This window comes from Hypanus sabinus, chromosome 13, assembly GCF_030144855.1.
Source record: "Hypanus sabinus isolate sHypSab1 chromosome 13, sHypSab1.hap1, whole genome shotgun sequence".
NCBI lineage: Eukaryota > Metazoa > Chordata > Chondrichthyes > Myliobatiformes > Dasyatidae > Hypanus > Hypanus sabinus.
In genome coordinates this window covers 86,815,969-86,835,909 of record NC_082718.1, presented here as the reverse complement: position 1 = coordinate 86,835,909, position 19,941 = coordinate 86,815,969, and the positions used below count along the sequence as shown (strand labels likewise).

At 43.9% G+C, this 19,941-nt stretch overlaps 1 protein-coding gene across 5 annotated transcripts in view; it reads left to right on the top strand.

Moving 5' to 3' along the window:
* The window catches only part of emid1 (EMI domain containing 1), a 466,983-nt gene that overhangs the window by 365,406 nt on the left and 81,636 nt on the right, over nucleotides 1-19,941 (top strand). For all 5 annotated transcript variants that reach the window (XR_009515419.1, XM_059988080.1, XM_059988082.1 and 2 more), the window contains one exon: nucleotides 12,456-12,620. Coding sequence is in view for 4 of the 5 variants with exons in the window: in XM_059988080.1 (XP_059844063.1) it covers nucleotides 12,456-12,620 (165 nt within the window). In the remaining variant the exon portion in view is untranslated. The remainder of the gene's footprint in view (nucleotides 1-12,455; nucleotides 12,621-19,941) is intronic.

Below are 19,941 nucleotides of genomic sequence, written 5' to 3'. Positions count from 1 at the left end.
TACCCATCCTAACAATTTCCAACCACTGTTTGCCTTCCTTTGGATCATTCAACTTCCCAGATCTTCTTCAAGGTTTTTCTGACGGCCAAAAGTGGAAGCAGAGCAGTTAGTCATAAAATTGTCTTCTCCTTCTGAGTCTCCTGAGATCACCCATGAGGTGTCAGCAGCTGACATGCCGGCTGGTGGCTGGGTTGAAAGCTGGACAGAATGGATGCTTTGGGCCTCTTGTTGTGCACTGACTGCATTTCAAAGCTTTATATTGTCTGTAGAGCGCCCGTAGTGACTGAAGTTCAAAGTAAATTTATTATGGAAGTACATATATGTCACCATATACAACCCTAAGATCCATTTTGCTGTGGGCATACCCAGCCAATCTATAGGATAGTAACTCTAACAGGATCAATGAAAGATCAACCAGAGTGGAGAAGACAACGAACTGTGAAAAAAGGCAAATATAAAGAAGTGGTATTAAATATCGAGAACATGAGATAATGAGATGAAGACTCCTTGAAGTGAGATCATTGGTTGCAGGAACATCTCAATGGATGGGCAAGTGTGTGTGCTGAACCCCTTTGTTCAAGACCCTGATGGTTGAGGGGTAGTAACTGTTCTTGAATCTGGTGGTGCAAGTCCTGAGGCTCTTGTATCTTCTACCTGATGGCAGCTGTGAGAAAAGGGCATGGCCTGGGTGGTGGGGATCTCTGATGATGGACACTGCCCTTCTACAACAGCTCAATGGTTGGGACAGCTTTACCACTGATGTACTGGGCCAAAATCACTTGAAGACTAACTAAAAGTCACTGAGAGGCTAAGTGAGGGAGTATCGATTGAATTCCAAGTTGAAAAGTTGGCTTAATCCTGTATTGCAAACCAATAATAAAATCATTCAACTCTTCAACAATTCATGTAAAACAAAAAGGAGTGAAATTAGTGTAATTGGATCAAATTCAAACAATGACAAGCAGCCAAACACAAGTGTAATTGGATTAAATTCAAAGACAACCAGAAAATTTAAAATACACGCTCCCTTGGCTCCCCCGCCCCCAACTTCACATGCTGCCAAGCAGGTGAACAGGTGACTATTCATTTCTTTTCCCCACCACCCAAACCCATGTGACAAATTACCTTAACCCAGAGTAAGGATACACAACACAAATGCAACACGGACAGACAATAAATAACATCACACGCAAAACGCTGGAGGAACTCAGCAGGCCAGGCAGCATCTATGGGAAAGGGTAAACAGTCGATGTTTCGGGTCGAGGCCCTTCACCAGGACTGGAAAAAAAGATGAGGAGTCAGAGTATGAAGGTGGGGTGAAAAGGAGGAAGAAACACAAGGTAGTAAGTGAGAGGTGAAACCAGCAGGGAGAAGGGGGGAAGTAAGGAGCTGGGAAGTTGATTGGTGAAAGGGGTACAGGGCTGGAGAAGGGGAAATCTGATGGGAGAGGACAGAAGGCCATGGAAGAAAGGGAAGGGGCAGGAGCATCAGAGGGAAGTGATGGGCAGGTAAGGAGATAAGGTGAGAGAGGGAAATGGGAATGGAGGTGGGGTGTTCTACTCGGAAGTTTGAGAAATCAATGTTCATGCCATCAGGTTGGAGTCTACCCAGCTGGAATATAAGGTGTTGCTCCTCCAACCTGAGTGTGGTCTCATCACAGCAGTAGAGGAGGCCATGGACTGACATGTTGGAATGGAAATGGGTAGTGGAAGTAAAGTGAGTGGCTACTGAGAGGAATGTAGGTGCTCGGTGAAGCAGTCTCCCAATCTGCATCGGGTTTCATCGATATATAGGAGGCCACACCAGGGGCACCAGATACAGTAGGTGACGCTTACAGACTCACAGGTAAAGTGTCACCTCACCTGGAAGGACTCTTTGGGGCCCTTAATGGCAGTGAGGGAGGAGGTGTAAAGGCAGGTGTAGCACTTGTTCCACTTGCAAGGGTAAGTACCAGGATGGAGATCAGTGGAGCAGGACGAATGGACAAGGGAGTTGCATAGGGAGCGATCCCTGCAGAAAGTGGGGGAGAGGGAAAGATGTGCTTCCTTTTAATGGAGAAGGCCTCCCCCATTCACTATTCTCATTCTCATTTCCCTCTCTCAGCTCATCTCCTTACCTGCCCATCACCTCCCTCTGGTGCTCCTCCCCCTTCCCTCTCTTCCGTGGTCTTCTGTCCTCTCCTAACAGATTCCCCATTCTCCAGCCCTTTATCTCTTCACCAATCATCTTCCCAGCTCTTTATCTTTATCTCAATCTTTCCCCACTCTCGATTTCACATATCACCTGCCACCTTGCACTTCCTTCTCCCCTCCCGCACCTTCTTGTTTCAACTCCTCGCCTTCCTTTCCCGTTCTGAAGAAGGGTCTCGGCCCGAAACGTCGACTGTTCACTCTTTTCCACCTATGCTGCCTGACCTGCTGAGTTCCTCCAGCGTTTTGTGCGTGTTGCTTTGGATTTCCAGCATCTGTAGACGTTTCCTTTTTTGTGATTAGACAATAAATAGAAACATGCCTCTTACAGTGCCTTTTTCATGAAATGTGATATACAGAGGGAAAGTTTCTTCAAATTTTCTTTGAAAGGTACAACTTAAAACATGGATGTTTTTTTGATGCATCAATAACATAAAATGCAACTAAATGCTCAGGGAGAATTGTATCAGACCCAAAAAGGGATATGGGGAGGGGGCGGATTAGAAAACAATTCTTAACCAGGGCATGGTTGAAATTTTGAGCTCTCGGCTACAAGCCGTTGCTGAAGCAAGGCACATAATTCTTCCAAAAAGGGAATTCAGCGGTCGCCAGAAAAGCAGTGTAACTAACAGACTGCTGTCACATTCTGTGATCCTTTCCTCTTATTAGCCATGGTTCTTGTGCTTTGGGAACAAATGGCCACTCGGGAACATAATGTTTTTAATTTTTGCAGGAAGGTTTGAGTCCATTCCAACATTGTGCAACTCTTCAACAGATCCCTGCTGCCAGAAGGTTAATAGGTTCCTTGTCGAGATACTATGCTCTCCATTACTGGACAGTATCAGATTTTGCTTATGTATTCATTCCTGGGATGTAGTCATTGCTGGAGAAGCTGATATTTATTGCCTATCCCTAATTGTCTTTCAGCCAAGGGTAATTAAGAGCTAACCACTTTGCTTTGCGTCCAAGTGCCAACTGGGTAAGAAGGCTAGATTCCCTTTCTTAAACCTTATTACTGAACCGCACAGGTTCTCAAAACAATCTAGTGTTTCAAAGTCCAAAGCACTTTTATTATCAAAGTATGTACACATTATACAATCTTGACATTCACCTCCTCACAGGCAGCCACAAAACAAAGAAACCCCAAAAGAACCCATTTAAAAAAGACCATGAATCACCCAAGTGCACACAGGGAGAAAAAAAAAACTCTGCAAACAGTAAAGTTAAGCAAATATCATTCAGAACTGAAGTTTTATGAAAGACTCGAGGCCAGGCATCACTGTAGCTGGGGGCAGGCCACAGCCTCAGTTCATTACAGAGATGAGTAAATATCGTGAGACCTTAGGTGCAAAGCCAGGCAACGCTGCCATCTTTAGTGACAGTGACTTTACATTTCTTTAATAAATTAAATTTAAATTCACCAGACATCTGTTTATTCATGTATTGACCATGTCTACATTAATTTGCCCTGAGGAGCTGTCATCCTGAACCACTGCAGTCCTTTCAAGGAAGCCCCTCACACAGCACTGATGGGGAGGACATTTTAAGATTTAGGCCCAAGGACAATGAAGTTCAATATCAGAACTCTGTGTGAATTGGAAAGGAACCAGAAGGTGATATTCCTCCAAGAGGACCACAGCCTTGCTATAGGGTTTAGAGGCTTGCTTGCCTCAATGACCCAGAGAGCTATGTTGGCTGATGCTTGTGCTTTGTGCTTTGTGCTTTGGGCCTTGTGCTTTGACTCTTGGTAGGGTCACTCTTGTCAAACAAGTCAAAGGGTAGATGCCAGTCTAAGAGTGATCCACCAGACCTCCAGGTTCAGGGGTGCAGCTCAGGGCCAACAACCCTGACTGGTCAACAAACAATGTTATGGAAACAGCAATGAAGAATCCTCCTGTACAGACACAGATGGAAGACCTTCATTGCTGGTTTAAATGCCAGCAGGCAGTAAGGAAGAAGGTGCAATTACCTCAACATGTCTCTTGATCTAGGAGGTTATGGGTTTGGGAGGTGTTGCTGGAGTAGCCTGGCAGAGGACAGTTTGGAGATGGCAGACAGGTAGTGGCAGAGGGAATGGATGTGTGGAGAAGTGCTTGGGGTCCCTATCTGGTCAGCTGCTTTGACCTGGATTGTGTTGAGCTGTTGAGAGTTGTTGGAGCTGACTAGTGGATATGCCATAACACTGCTGAACCTGTGCACAGGAGAGAGTCTTTCCAGCACACCGTGCCGCTGACCTGCCCCTGTAATAACGGTATTTATGCTATTGTGTCTCTCAAGTTTCTGGTCAACAGTGATCACCAGGAGGGGTGACTCAGTAACTGTTACGTTTTGTAACTAAAAAACATTAAACTAATTCAAAGGAAGACACAGGAGTCTGAAACTTGGGTTGAACTTTAAGTTTTCTTTAAGCAAGGCGCGCAAGTATCAAGTGATAATGTGATGATCTATGTAATTCACATATTTTTACATATAACCTGTAATTAATTATTTAAACAAACAACAATAAACTTAATCAAACAATATACAAGATTACCCAAATGTTACTGAAGCACACAACCGTAATACTACTGAATGTAATGGATAGGTGTTTGGATTCTCTCTAGCTCTGTTTATTAGTGCCTGGCATTTTTGTGGAGCGGCATTAATCCAGATTATTAACAACATTTAAATTCTTGTCGTGGTGGGAATTGAATTTCTAGATCACCAGCCTAGTAAGTTAAGCACCGTGCCACCATCAGCGAGGGTCTTGTCACGATGGTCGCTGACAGGACTGGATGCAGGTGCGGAGGAACGGTCAGGGTGAGCGCCGGCAATGGCTCGACCCCGCTGTGGAGGAACGGCAGACTGCCCCTGCAGAGGAGGAGACAAGAGGTTAGACTGCAGAATACTAGCAGAGCATCGGAAGCAAGATCGAGTGACACCGCGAGACAAATCATTCTTCGCAGATGCAAGGACTCCGCTCCAGGACTAAATGAGAGTCCCCTTTAAATAATTGTAGAATGAGGGAAACCCATGCCAGTCCCCCGCAGCATTCTTCTAAATCCCAGTTTGTACGGGCCCAAAGCTGCCAAACACTTCTTGTATGTTAACCCCTTCAATCCCAGAATCATCCTCGTGAACCTCCTCTGGACTCTCTCCAATGACAACACATCCTTTCTGAGATATGGGGCCCAAAACTGTTAACAGAAGTACAGCCTGACTAGTGTCTTATAAAGGCTTAGCATTGTTTTTATATTCTATTCCCCTTGGAATAAATGCCAACATAGAATGTTACTAATAGAATGTTGCTCCTCTCCTCCACCCCACATCCAGAGGAAACCCCACAGATTGAGTATTTACACTTCATTGCAAAGTTTGGATTCAATTTCTTCAAAAATTTTGAAGGCCATCCCAGCATTATTTAACAATAGTCCAGGCTTTCATAAATTCCAATGTTGTGTTTATTTCTTATCAAATTTTTAGCATGTCAGCCAAAACAATCACATTGCAAGTATTCTTGTAATAGAGTCCCAGTTAATAGGAACACTGTGCACAGCATTGTGCTTTGGTTTACTTTGGAATGCTCTGTCATGGAGAGAATGCTGATGATTTTAGAAACATAGAAACCCTACTGCACATTACAGGCCCTTCGGCCCACAAAGTTGTGCCAAACATGTCCCTACCTTAGAAATTACTAGGCTTACCTATAGCCCTCTATTTTACTAAGCTCAATGTACCTATCCAAAAGTCTCTTAAAAGACCCTATTGTATCTGCCTCCACTACAGTTGCCGGCAGCGCATTCCACGCACTCACTACTCTCTGAGTAAAAAACTTACCCCTGACATCTCCTCTGTACCTACTCCCCAGCACCTTAAACCTGTGTCCTCTTGTGGCAACCATTTCAGCCCTGGGAAAAAGCCTCTGACTATCCACACGATCAATGCCTCTCATCATCTTGTACACCTCTATCAGGTCACCTCCCATCCTCCTTCAACGAAGGACTACCCAACTGGCCAAGTTCACTCAACCTATTCTCATAAGGCATGCTCCCCAATCCAGGCAACATCCTTGTAAGTCTCCTCTGCACCCTTTCTATGGCTTCCACAACCTTCCTGTAGTGAGGCGACCAGAATTGAGCACAGTACTCCAAGTGGGGTCTGACCAGGGTCCTATATAGCTGCAACATTATCTCTCGGCTTCTAAATTCAATTCCACGGTTGACAAAGGCCAATACACCATACGCCTTCTTAACCATAGAGTCAACCTGCACAGTTGCTTTGAGTGTCCTATGGACTCGGACCCCAAGATCCCTCTGATCCTCTACACTATCAAGAGTCTTACCATTAGGCCATATTTGGCCTACCAAAATGAACCCCTTCACACTTATCTGGGTTGAACTCCATTGCCATTTCTCGTTCTAAGGAACTTTGTATGTGAATAAAAATACTGCTTCTTTGAAACTGCAGCTCTCACCTTTAAGTTGCAACCGATGTTTAAAGGAAGTTTCATAATTTAACCATATATTAAATCAAAATAAAGAAGCCATTAAGTTCATAACTTTTCCTCTGTAGAGGTGTTTATGAAGGGGTTAATTTTACACCCAAAACTTTGAAGTATCTCATTCATATTTTCAAGTGCCTTCAGTGAAAATGTATTTAATCCAGATATTGATTTCTTTGGTGAGGTTCAAAGTGCAAAATTAATACTGAAGGAAGACATAGAAATTTAATCACAGACAAGATCTGCAGATTTTGGAAATCCAAACAACACATACAGAATGCTCGAGGAACCCAGCAGTCCTACTGAAGGTTTCGGCCCAAAACATCGACAGTCCTGCTAAAGGGTTTCAGCCCGAAATGTCGAAAATACTCTTTTCCATAGATGCTGCTTGGCCTGCTGAGTTCCTCCAGCATTTTGTGTGTGTTGTAGAAATTTAACGTACTTTGAGGTAATTATTTCAGTGAAAGTGTCTTACTTTTGAAAGTAAAAATTGAAATTAAATTTGCCTGAACCCTTAGATGCCTTTCTACTGCTTGTTGGACTTCTACTCATAAATAAATGAAGTAACAGTTTAACCTATGTGTAGAAAACTGCCCTATCCTAAAGCCACATAATTGATTAAACTAGAAATGGATTGCAATATCTTGAGGCTCTCTTTTCATCGATCACTTATCATAGAGTTTTTGACCATTGGAAGAATATGGAGGCATTGGTGATTCTCATTCAGGAATCACTAGATTTTGAACCAGTTCTGGAGGAATGGAAATTTGCAAATGTTACTCTACTCTTTAAAAAGTGAGGGAGAGAGGAGAAAGGAAATTACAGGCCAGTTCAGCTGACTTCAGTGGTTGGGAAAATGGTGGAGTCCATTATTAAGGATGACGTTTTGGGGTACTTGCAGGAACATGATAAAACAGGCCAAAGCCAGCATGGTTTGGTTGAGGGGAAATCTTGTCTGACAGATCTGTTGGAATTCTTTGAGGAAATAACAGGCAAAATAGAGAAAGGAGAGTCAGTGGATGTTGTTTACTTGGATTTTCAGAAGGCCTTTGACAAGCTGTCACACTTGAGGCCTCTTAACAAGGTAAGAGCCCGTGGTAATACCAGAAAGATACTAGCATGGATAGAAGATTGGCCTACTAGCAGGAGGCAAAGAGTAGGAATAAAAGTGGCCAATTCTAGTTGGCTGCCGGTGACTAGTGATGCTCCACAGGGTTAGTGTTGGGACCGCTTCTTTTTACATTATCTGTCAATGATTTGGATGACAGAATTGATGGCTTTATGCCCAAGTTTGCAGATGATATGAAGATAGGTGGAGGGCTCGGTAGTGGTGAGGGAGTCTGCAGAACAACATAGCAGATTGGGAGAGTGGGCAAAGAAGTGGCAGATGGAATAGAGTGTAGGGAAGTGTATGGTCAGGCATTTTAGTGGAAGGAATAAAGGCATAGATTATTTTTTTAAATGCGGAGAAAGTCCAAATATCAGAGGTGCAAAGGGACTCAGGAATCCTCGTACAGGATTCCCTAAAAGGTTAACTTGCAGGTTGAGACTGTGGTGAGGAAGGCAAATGCAATGTTAGCATTCATTTCGAAAGGACCAGAATATAAAAGCAAGGATGTAATGCTGAGGCTTTACAAGGCATTGGTCGGACCACACTTGGAGTATTGTGAGCAGTTTTGGGCCCTTATCTAAGAAACAATGTACTGGCATCGGAAAGGGTCCAGAGGAGGTTCACGAGAATTATTCCGGGAATGAAAGGGTTAATGCATGAGGAGCTGTTTTAATGGTTCTGGGCCTTTACTCACTGTAGTTTAGAAGAATAAGGCCGTAGCTCATTGAAGCCTATTAAATATTGAAAGGCTTAGATAGAGTGGATGTGGAGAGGATGTTTCCTATAGTCAGGATGTCCAGGTCCACATGGCAAAGCCTTAGAATAGAGGGGCGTCCATTTAGCACAGAGATGAGGAGGAATTGCCTTAGCCAGAGGGTGGTGAATCTGTGGAATCCATTGCTGCAGGAGGCTGTGGAGGCCAAGTCATTGGGTACATTTAAAGTGGAGATTTATATTTTCTTGATCAATAAGGATGTCAAATATTATGGGGAGAAGGCAGGAGAATAGGGTTGAGAGGGATAGCAAATCAGCTGTGTTGGAACGCTGGAGCAGACTTGATAGCCGAAATGCCTAATTCTTCTCCTGTGTCCTGTGGTCTTGACCAGAGTGGATCCAGTGGCATTTTCCGAAAAGCCACTTGAAGTGGACTTCCTTCTACTACATTGTGGAGAAGTAAAACCTTTCCTATATGTGCTACATTTTGCTTTCTTTGTTAACGGCATTACGTACTTTGACTGAGAGAGTTATTTCACTGACACCACTGTGTTTCTGTGGGACAGATGGAACTTTCCAGATGTTCCAATTAAAAGCAACACAAGACCCTCTCTGTTTAATTATGATGCATGTATATTTTAAATTGCCCATTTGCCACAAAGTTATATTGACATAGTGACTGACCTTCAGAGCTGTGTGGGTCAGTTTTGGGTAGAGGGTTTGAGATTTGGGTTAGATGTTGTGACACAGCTGTAGTAACAGGAAATTAAAGCGGTTTCTCAACAGTCTTTGCTCCCTCAGCCAGCTGACTCTGAAGAAAAGGTCCATCTGCTGGTCCTTGGTGTTTTGAGACATTGAATGGCGTTACAGACTTTGTATGATTTCCACTGCTCACTTAAGTTGCAAATGGGTTCAAATGGATCACTTGGCCCGATCACTGGCAGGAAAATGGTACCTGGTTAAATATTTTGTTTAAACAGGTGTGGCATGCGTTGGTGAAATAAAACAGGTCAAAGAAGATTAATGTTCCTTTCATTTTTTTTTATTTCTCTTGTAGCAATTTGTGCCGCTCTGACCTTTTAATAAATCACTGTAACTTTCCTGCTGATACAATTATCTTCTGCTGCCTGTGATATTCTGGGGGCAGTAGGGTGGACTGAATTAGATAAGTGTGTCCAACCATAGAGAAGTTGTTTGCTTGCTTTGGTAACAAGAGAATCTTGCTTCGCATTGATTCTTCTTTCTTGCAATAGACCATAAGGCATTGGAGCAGAATTAGGCCATTCAGTGCATCGAGTCTGCTGCACCATTTGATCATGGCTGATCTATTTCCCTCTCAGCACCATTCTCCTGCCTTCACCCCATAACCTTTCACACCTGAATTTATCAAAAATCTATCATCCTCTGCTTTAAATCCGTTCAATATCCTGGCCTCCACAACTGCCTGGATGATGAATTCCACAGATTCACCACCCTCTGGCTAAGCAGTAGCCGGCCGGTGGTGTAGTGACATCTGCACCGGACTTCGAGGCGAGTGGTCCTGGGTTCGAATCCGGTCGACCCCTTGCACGCTTTCCATCTGTGCTGGGTTGAATATCGAGCCAGCAACTCGGCCTCATAGAAAACAGACAAATGCCGATTTCCAGCCAATACGGCACAAGGCGCAGAGAGGAACAATGAGTCCCGGCTAAATAGTGAATGTATCTGTAAAACGAACTTACTTGAGTGAGGTACAGAGACGCGGTGTGTACAAATACAACGGGCAGTGAGTTCCACCAGCATTTTGTGTGAGTTTTCCCATTGAGGTGATACAACCCTCCTGAACTGATTTTGCCACTAGATATGGAAAATGTTGGATCCCCGACCAATTAGGAATCAGAAAGCTTTACGTCCACGTATAAAGAGGAGTTTGTGATTCAGAAATACTGACTCTGTGAGAGCTGCCAGCATGAAGTTGTAATCGCACACTGCTGAGCTCTCGCGGAGAACCTCAGAAGAGAATAAATTTAAAACATTTTTGTATCAGAAATACTTTATGGCAAAATGACTCTTGAATGACTGGCAGTTAATTCACTCCGAAAGCCAAGTATTTAAGTACTGAGCAAAAGAGTTAATAACATATATAGTGTTTAGCTAGGGCTCCGAAGGCTTCTGCACAGAACTGTAGTGATTTCATGTATTGCACCATACTGCTGCTGCTGTAAAAACACAAATTTCATCACATATGTGAGTGATCATAAATCTGATTCATATATGGGTCTCTGTTGTGGATTGAGAGTCGGAAAGGGGCAGGGAGAGGGGTATCACGGTTGGGAAAGGGGGAAACGAGAGGGGAGGGTGCGGGAAGCACCAGAGAAACATTCTGTAATGATCAGTAAACCAATTGTTTGGAATCAAATGACCTTGCCTGGTTGTCAGGGCTCGGCCACCACAACACTCCCACCCCTGACACTCCTACTCTGCTACCTGTCCCACAACGGTGCTCTACCCTCGCCATTTCCAACATCCTTTGCGCCCGCCAGATTTACAAACTTGGTCTCCGTTCCATGTTGACAAATACACAGTACTGAGCAAAAGTCTTAGGCACCCTAGTTACATTTGTGTGCCTAAGACTTTTGCACAGTATATGAAACGCCTTTTGGCAAAGTGAGAAACAAAAACACCCAAACATCTTGCAATTAATTCACTCAAAAACCCAAGTATACACTAGGCATGAATTGTTCAAAATTTAGCAAGAGAATGGCAGAACCCCAGGAGAGAGTTGGTCGTCTGCACCATTCCACTGGGAGTTGTTGATATTGCCATTTGAAGTTGTGGCAGGCAATTAGGAGAACAACATCGGGAGTTCAGAGTCGCTGTGTTTTGAAATCACCTTGAGTTATTCGTCACATAGCTGACCTTTCCCTCATTATACTGCAGAAGAAAAACCATGTGCCTTCATATAATTCCTTGTGGTGTTTCAGCACATCCTGAAGCACTCAACAAATTTACTGACTGTTGTCATGTGATCAAGCCTAGCAACCACCTTCTGCACGACGGAGTCTCATAGGCAACACATGTATGAATAAATTGGTTCCTTGTAGTGACAGGATACAACAGATTTCAGTTCCTACAGGACTTAATGAGAAAATATAGTAAATACAATCCCATGTTTTCCTGGATTTTGGAGCCCTGCAAAAAAAGAACACAATTTGCATTTAAGAGTATTATTAATTTTTGTAACAAGTCCTACAACTGATTTTTTTCCTTCACTGATCCAACAATCAGAAACATTAATAGTTGTTCTTTGACCTCTAAACTTCGTGAAGTCAGCTACATAATTTGTCTTTGTTGTCAGACGTGAGGAAATAAAACACAGGTGACCCCTGTGTTACAACAATTTACCCTTATAGTTCTTGAACCAAAAGGGATAACTTCGATGAACTTCACTTGGCCCATCATTGAAATGTTCCCTCAACCTATGGACTCTCTCTTAAGGACACTTCACCTCATGTTCCCGATATTTATTGCTTATTTATTTATTATTATTGTTTCTTCTTTTTGTATTTGCACAGTTAGTTGTCTTCTGCACTCTGGTTGAACGCCCTAGTTGGACGGCCTTTCATTGATTCTGTTAAAGTTCTATAGATTTATTGAATATGCCCACGACAAACTGAATCTCAGAGTTGTATATAGTGACATATGCAATAAAGTTTACTTTGAACTTCTGAACTTTCAATTCATAAATCACTTGCACAAATTTGAGGTACAAATAAAATTTGCTCTCATGGAATTTATTTGGGGTGGGTGAGAATCAAGAAAGTAAATATATATTTTTTTTAAATTTAACTCCCATTTCTTGATGAAGCTTCCTATTACAGAAAACTGATAAAGGACCGTTTTTGTATCATGGGGTTCTCCTTCATTGAGCTGGTCCTTTTGACCCAAAGCCTCATGGGGATTTATTTCATTCATTTGCCAGGTCCGCCAGGGCGTCAAGGTCCGACTGGTGCAGCAGGAATTCCAGGTGCCAGAGGCCTACCGGGACCCCCAGGTCCTCCGGGACCCCCAGGGCCCACAGGACCATCACGTGGTGACATTCCTTATCTAGGATCAACTGACCTTGGATACACATCGACCAACAATGGCAAGTACATGATTGCTTTCCTCACAGCGGCCGAGCACTGTAGCCCTACATCTCGGCTTGCAGAATATGCTTCTTTCATTTAATTTGATTTATTCCATTGTTAAAAGAACACGTAGACAGCTGTGATTCATGACTTCATTACTTGGACTATGAAGGCACCTGCTGTGCGCAGTCAACTGCCTGCCAGCGCTTCCATCAGATTCTTGCAAATTTGTCTTCTCCACTCTCTGCAGGATACGAATTTGCAGCTCCATTCCTGGTGGACTTCAATCCCCAGGACAAAACTACAAAAGCTCGGCAAGTGGCCCTGCGAAAATTGCCAGCCGTTCAAAAGTGCTGATGGAGGAGAAAGTATGAAAATATATATTGGTATTGGATTGGAAGGCTCCTGGGAATGGTAGTGTTGGAAGCATTAAGGAATATTGTTAACTAAATGTGGTTGTATTCCATCCTACTTGGAGCTCTTGATGACGATAATGAGTGTCAAACGTAACCGATATTCTTCAAGTATAGCGTAAATCCAATGAGATTTAAATCCTAAATTTTGAGTTGGCTGGTGCATGAATATGAAAATACTCCTGGCATCTTTAGAGAATGAGAGGCTCGGTTGCAGTGAGGACCACTATTAAGTATGATTTAAGTGCTACTAGTCACCATTGCTGAGTTATTGCATGGACAGGGTAGGTTCAAAGAGGGTGTGAGGGGTAAGTTTTTACTCAGAGAGTGGTGGTGTCCTGTACGGTGGTAGAGGCAAACACATCAGAGGCTTTTAAGACAGACACATGGTTGAGATGAATATGAGGGAGATGGAGGGATATGGACATTTCCTAGGTAGGAGGATTAGTTCTTTTTAACATTTTCTTTTTATCTGGTTCAACACAACTTTGTGGGCTGAATGGCCTTTTCCTGTGCTGTACCGTTCTGTGTAACACAGTACAGGCCATTCAGCTCATAGTGTTGTACAATCTTGATGCCAGTTTATACTAAATATCCTCCTATGTATCACCCATATCCCTTTGATATTACTTCATATGCACATCAATTATTGTATCTCGCCGAGGAGCAGTGGCACAGAATTATTAACACATCCAAATAAGGCTGAGGTGGAGTAACAATTAACAAATTTCCAACCCTGGTGTTTTCTACCCTGCAGCTACTTTCCTGGCTGAAATATCTGTATGGCTGTTGGTTGGTTTAGAATGGATTTCCTGGATACTTATTGCATCCTGGCCAGTACTTTGTACGCCTTCTGGGGCCCATGTAATTCCAGTTTTTTTTTAGATAAATATATAGCAAAGCAATAGAATTCACTCCATATGGTTTCAAGAAATGGCTGAGAATGCCCAGCCTTAGGACATCACTGAGGGGGTCTAACAACAGTCAAGGACCAAGTGTAAACCAGCACACTTGATTCAAGTCCAATTCACCGTCAGTGCACATGGCTTCGATGTGTACCTTCTACAAACGTATTGTAGGCAATCATCAACTGTACTCTTGACAATACCTCCCAAACCAGCAACCTCTACCTACTTGGTCAAGAGCTGTCGGTACAATGGTGTCTGTTTTGTGGGTAGGAACCCTCCCCAGAGGGTTTGCAGTGATTCGGTGTGGCAATTCATCAGCATTTCTTGAAGGCCAACAACAGATGGGCAAAAAAATTGCTGGTCTTGCTGCTACCTAAGCCCTTAAATGAACTGTTAAAAAGTTGGACTGTCTTGCTATGACGTTATTGTTTCTAGGTTCAGTCCTCACCACCGGAGGGTTAGCGCAGCTCAAGATGTACCACCTCATCTTCTCAATAACTATTAGGAGTGTGCAATAAAACTAGAAAATGCCTGAGATACTCAGCTGCTCAGGCAGCATCTGTAGGTAGGGGAACATCTCGAGCCAGTGAACCTGCATCGAAACCAACCCTGTAGTGCCCATATCTTAAAAACTGAACTTAAAAGATACACAACACACCCTACTAATCTGGAGAAGACACTTTCCCCAGTTCAAGATGTAAGAGGAATGAGATAATAGCTTGGAATTTGTCATCTTAGGAACAGAGAATGTTTTCTGCTGCTACCCGCTGTGGCAGTCCGGATGAGGAGGAGGCACTGAAGGCGGTGTAGCTCGGGTGGGGGGGGGCGGGGGTAGCTTCTCCTGTCAGTGCTGCCCTCCAGTGTTCAATCGGTGGAATTGCAGGCTGGACTGCTGGGAACCATCAATTTACAGGACTTTTCACTCAGGGTCTTGAACTAAAAATGTGCTTTCTTGTGTGGCTATGTACTTTTATCCTCTCTCTCAATATTTTGAATGTGCGTGTATGTTTTTGCACCTTGGCACTTGAGGATCAAGGTGTTGTTCCGTTGTATCCAAGTATGGTATGAATGGCAATTAAACTTGATTTGATTTTACAGTATATTTGCCCATTTTAAACTGTTGCTGTGTACATTACTTACTCGATTCACAAACTTAAGTTTCTCAAGTTGTTACAATAGCTGAACTCACAATTAAATGACACTCTCACCTTTCTTTATTGAGGTTCTTATGTTAGGTAACTTTGTAGGTGCTGCACTCAGCTTAGCGTAGGACTATGTTGACCAAACAAAAAATCTGACCCAGTTCCAACCCTCTGCCAAATTAACTGCTAACACCGAGATTGATGACAATAACATTTGTTGCCTTCAGCTCTTTTTCCAGTTTGCTGTCAATTAACCTGCACAATGATCTCAATATTTTGGCATTAAAGTAACTACCACAATGCAGAGAAGGATAAATTTCACCAGGTATACAGTATATTGCAGATTTTGTCCTAATGACATGTATCCAAAGAACCTACAGACTAAAGTCATATGATACAGTTTGAACATCCCTTATCCAAGAATCCAAAATCCGAAAACCTTCTAAATCCCCAAGATTTTTGGATGCTTTTTTTGAAAATTCCACAAGGCACTGGGAAGATCCGCAAGTGATGGACAGGTCCCAGCGCACAACAGACGGTTCCAGGTAGTGACCTCACACGCAGTTGACACAGTTAGGTTTCAGCAGTCATCATTGTCAGACCTCTGTGCATCATTGACAGAGATTATCATGTGTTTTGTGCTTATTCTCTGCTCTGTGTTGTGAAGACATTGTTGAAAAATATTATATTAAACAGCCTTCAGAGTATATGTACAAGCTGTGTATGAAATTTTAATGGATTTCGTGTTTAGAATTGGGTCCCATCCCCAAGCTGTCTCATTATATAAACGCAAATGTTCCAAAATCCAAAATCCAAAACACTACCGACACCAAGCATTTCAGGTAAGTGGTGGTCAGCCTACATTGGGAAATTTTGTCATTTCTTAAATAGAAAAATACATAATCTGCTTTTATAAAAATGGGGATTGCTGTTGTAGGTGAGCGGTGGAAACGTACGTAATTCACTACCACCGACATTGTTTTATACCGCGCTTTATACTCTTGTGTTTGGAGAACAATGAATGAGTTGCTACAGTTTTCCTTAAGCTTAAAATGCCTCTGCCATTTTACTTCTGAAATCCTGCATTGGTGACCCCGATGGTCCAGTATGATTCCTGAATACTCAACATGTCGGCCAAAGCAGTTGCTTTGAAGCTGCCGGAGTCTTGGGAGCAAAATGCCGCCATTTGGTTTGCACAAGCTGAGGCCCAATTTGCTCTGCAAGAAGTCTACATGGATGACACTGGATATTACTATGTTGTAGCCTCGCTCAGTAATTCCACTGCATCGAAAATGGTGAGCTTGCTGGAACGCCTGCCTGAAAATGATCAATATCAATCGCCGACAACTCACCATTTACTGACTTCTGGACTGTTGGAGTCTGAGCGCGCCAAACAGTCGCCCCGCCTGGGTGATGCTAGACCTTCAGAGCTATTGGACCACATGCCACCTCTCCTAGGAAATCATCATCCTTGTTTGACTTTTAAAGAACTCTTCATGCAACAAATCCATGATCCAATTTGTATAGGGAGCTTGCTAAAATGGCTGATAGTCAACATTCAGCCAGGCAGAGATGCATCATTCCTCCTCTTTTCTCTGCCTCAATAAGCCCAGTCAACATGCCCATGGCTGTGAAACAGGCAACAGTGCTTTAACCTGTCTTGCTTTGGTATGAACGTGAGGAATGCCAACTGCCTTACAACTTCAACCGTGCCAGTGCTCCAGGACATCAGAGGTCTGTGAACACCGTGGGTTCCAGCTGCCAGGGTCGTCTACTGCTTCCTGTGTGATACGGGTGCACGAGAGAGCGTGCTGCCAGCATCGCCTTTTGATGTAGGATCCAGACTTACAGGACACAACGGGTGACACTCTCTTCAGTGGGCAACATTACACATGGGACCTCCTGGCTAAAGTGGCTAGATCTCTGCTCGGTTCAGATTTCCTGTGCGCCTCCCACTGTTAGTCGACCTTAAGAACTGCCGGCTTGTGGATGTTAAGGACTTTGGGTCCTAGAGAGCTGGTGCAGTGACAACTTGATGCTTAATGTCACCAAAACCAAGGAGATGATCGTCGATTTCAGACGGTCTCAGCCTGAGCACACACCCCCTCAGCATCAGCGGCTCCACAGTGGAGAGAGTGGAAAACATTAAGTTCCTTGGGGTGCAGATCTCGGGCAATCTCACCTGGTCCAGGAACACCACTGGGATTGTGAAATGAGCCCAGCAGAGTTTGCACTTTTTGAGGAAGCTTAAACAAGCATCGCTCCCCACTGACATCTTAACTACATTCCACAGAGGCGTGGATGAGAGTGTGCTGACCTGTTGCATCACAACCTGGTATTCCAGCTGCAGTGCTGCCGACAAAAAAGCCTTGCAGAGGGTGGTTAGGGGAGCAGAGAAGGTTACTGGGGTCTCCCTACCTTCTGTCCAAGACCTCTTTCAGAGTCGATGCCTCCAGAAGGCACGGTACATCATTAAAGACCCCTCATACCCTCTCCATGAACTGTTTGGTCTTCTGCCATCAGGTAACCGTTACAGGAGCATCAAAACTAAAACCACAAAGCTACTAAACAGCTTCCTCCCACAGGCAGTCAAACTGCTAAATAGCTGCTCTACCCGACTCTGCTTTGGACACTTTTAACTTGCATTGGACACTTATAACTTGTTTTTAACTGACATGTGGCTGTTGTGTTTTACTATTTATTGTTATGTTTATTATTTAGTGTTGTGTTTGTTATGTTTATGATTGCACTGCTCCTGGGAAATGCTGTCTCATTCTGCCCTGCTGAGCTGATGTACGGTTAGAATGACAATAAAGTTTTTGAATCTTGAATCTACCCTGCTCCCCCAGTACGTTCCCCACAACAACTCTGTCAAGCACATGCACCACCGCATGTGAGTTTACTCAACTGCTGGGTGAATTCCCAAACCTCACTAAGCCCACGTTCTCCGCTACAGTCACAAAACATGGAGTCTTGCACTCCACTTCAGGTCCATGTGCGTAGACTGGACCCAGAAAAGCTGGCAATCGCAAAGGCTGAGTTTGCCAACGTGAAAAGACTTGGCACTGTACGCCAGTCGAATAGCCCCTGGGCTTCACCCCTCGATGTGGTCGCTAAATCAGATGGTTGTTACTGCCCGTGTGGTGATTCCAATGCCTTAACGAGGTCACCACCCCCGATCGTTACCCTGTCCCACACATCCAAGACTTTTCAGCTCGTTCAGCCAAAAGTTAATTTTTTTCTGAAGTCCACTGAGGGGCTATCATCCTGTGTGCTCGGAGAACATTCCCAAAGCAGCTGTGATAACGCCATTTGGCCTCTTTGAGTTTCTGCGCAGAAAATTGCAGCACAGACTTTCCAGCAGCTGATGAATTCTGTATTAAAAAATTTAGATTTTCCGTTTGTTTACCTTGCTGACATACCTGTCACCAGTCCAAAGCTGAACATGTATCTCATGTCCACACACTTTTCAGGCACTTAATCCAACAGGAGTTAATCGTTAACCCCGCTAAGTGTCAATCCGGGTTATCCATTGACTTTCTTGGCCATCGCATCTCCGCAGAATGTGCAAAACTCCTCCCGTAAAAAGTAGCCACTATTACGGATTTCCCACCGTGCCACACCACTAAAAGACTGCAAGGGTTTTTAGGCATTCTGAATTTCTATCACCGCTTCATTCCACAAGCTGCTGAGCTTACGCTCCCTGGGTGTAGTGCCCTTAAAGGCAACGGCCCTAGGCACATGTTGGACTGGTCAGCAGACATGGGTTGATGATAGCAAACGAGCTCTTTCCAACACGACCCTACTGGTGCACCCACTCTCCAATGCACTATAACCATTCCTAGACTTTGCCGTGGGTCCAGTACGTGACCAGTTGGTGAAGACGTTTTGGCAGCCGCTCGCCTGTTTCAACCAGCCAATCTGTCCCCACAAAAAGGGAAGTACAGTAGGTTCGACAGTGAGCTTCTCAGTCTGGCTGTCCGCCACTTTTGTTTTCTTCTAGAGGGTCGCCATTTCACCACCAAGCTATGGACTCCGAGGTCCAGGCTTACTGAACAGTCTTGGGCCTGTGGCGGTGGGTGTGGGGGAAGGCGGTCAGTCATTACAGTTTAATCATGACAAGTATTTTAAATAGAAAGGCATTTTGTTTTGCTCAGATCTGATGTAAACTGTGATCTTTCTTCACTCACCACCAATAAAATATTTACTTAATAGAGGAAATCTGGAATAAAAACAGGAAATTCAACAAATGCTCAGAAGGTCAGACAAAGAGTTGAGACAAAGAGGTAATGATTCTGCTGGAAGGATGCCGTCAAAATAATTACACTCTGGGCATAAAGGAGAGAAATTGGATGTTGCTTACCTAGTTTTTAAGGTCTTTAACAAATTGCCACTCATGAATCTGTTTAACAAAATAAGCACGCTTTGTATCATAGGAAAGATACTAACATAGATAGAAGATTGGCTGATTGTCGAGAGGAAAAGAGTTGGAATAAAATGGAATCTATTCTCGTGGCTGAATGGTCATGCACTTCGGTAGAAGGAATAAAGGCGTAGACTGTTTTCTAAACAGGGAGAAAATTCAGAAGTCCGACCTGCAAAGATACTTGGGAGCCCTGGTGCAGGATCCCTTAAAGGTTTAACGGGACCCCACCACCGAGCACATCTTTCCCTCCCTGCCCCTCTCTGCTTTTTGCAGGGATTGTTCCCTCCACAACTACCTGGTCCACGCGTCCCTCCCGACAGAACTCCCACCTGTACTTATCCCTGCAAGCGCAAATGCTACACCTGTCCCCACACCTCCCCCCTGACCACCATTCCGGGCCCCAGACAGTCCTTCCAGGTGAGGCAACACTTCACCTGCTAGTCTGCTGG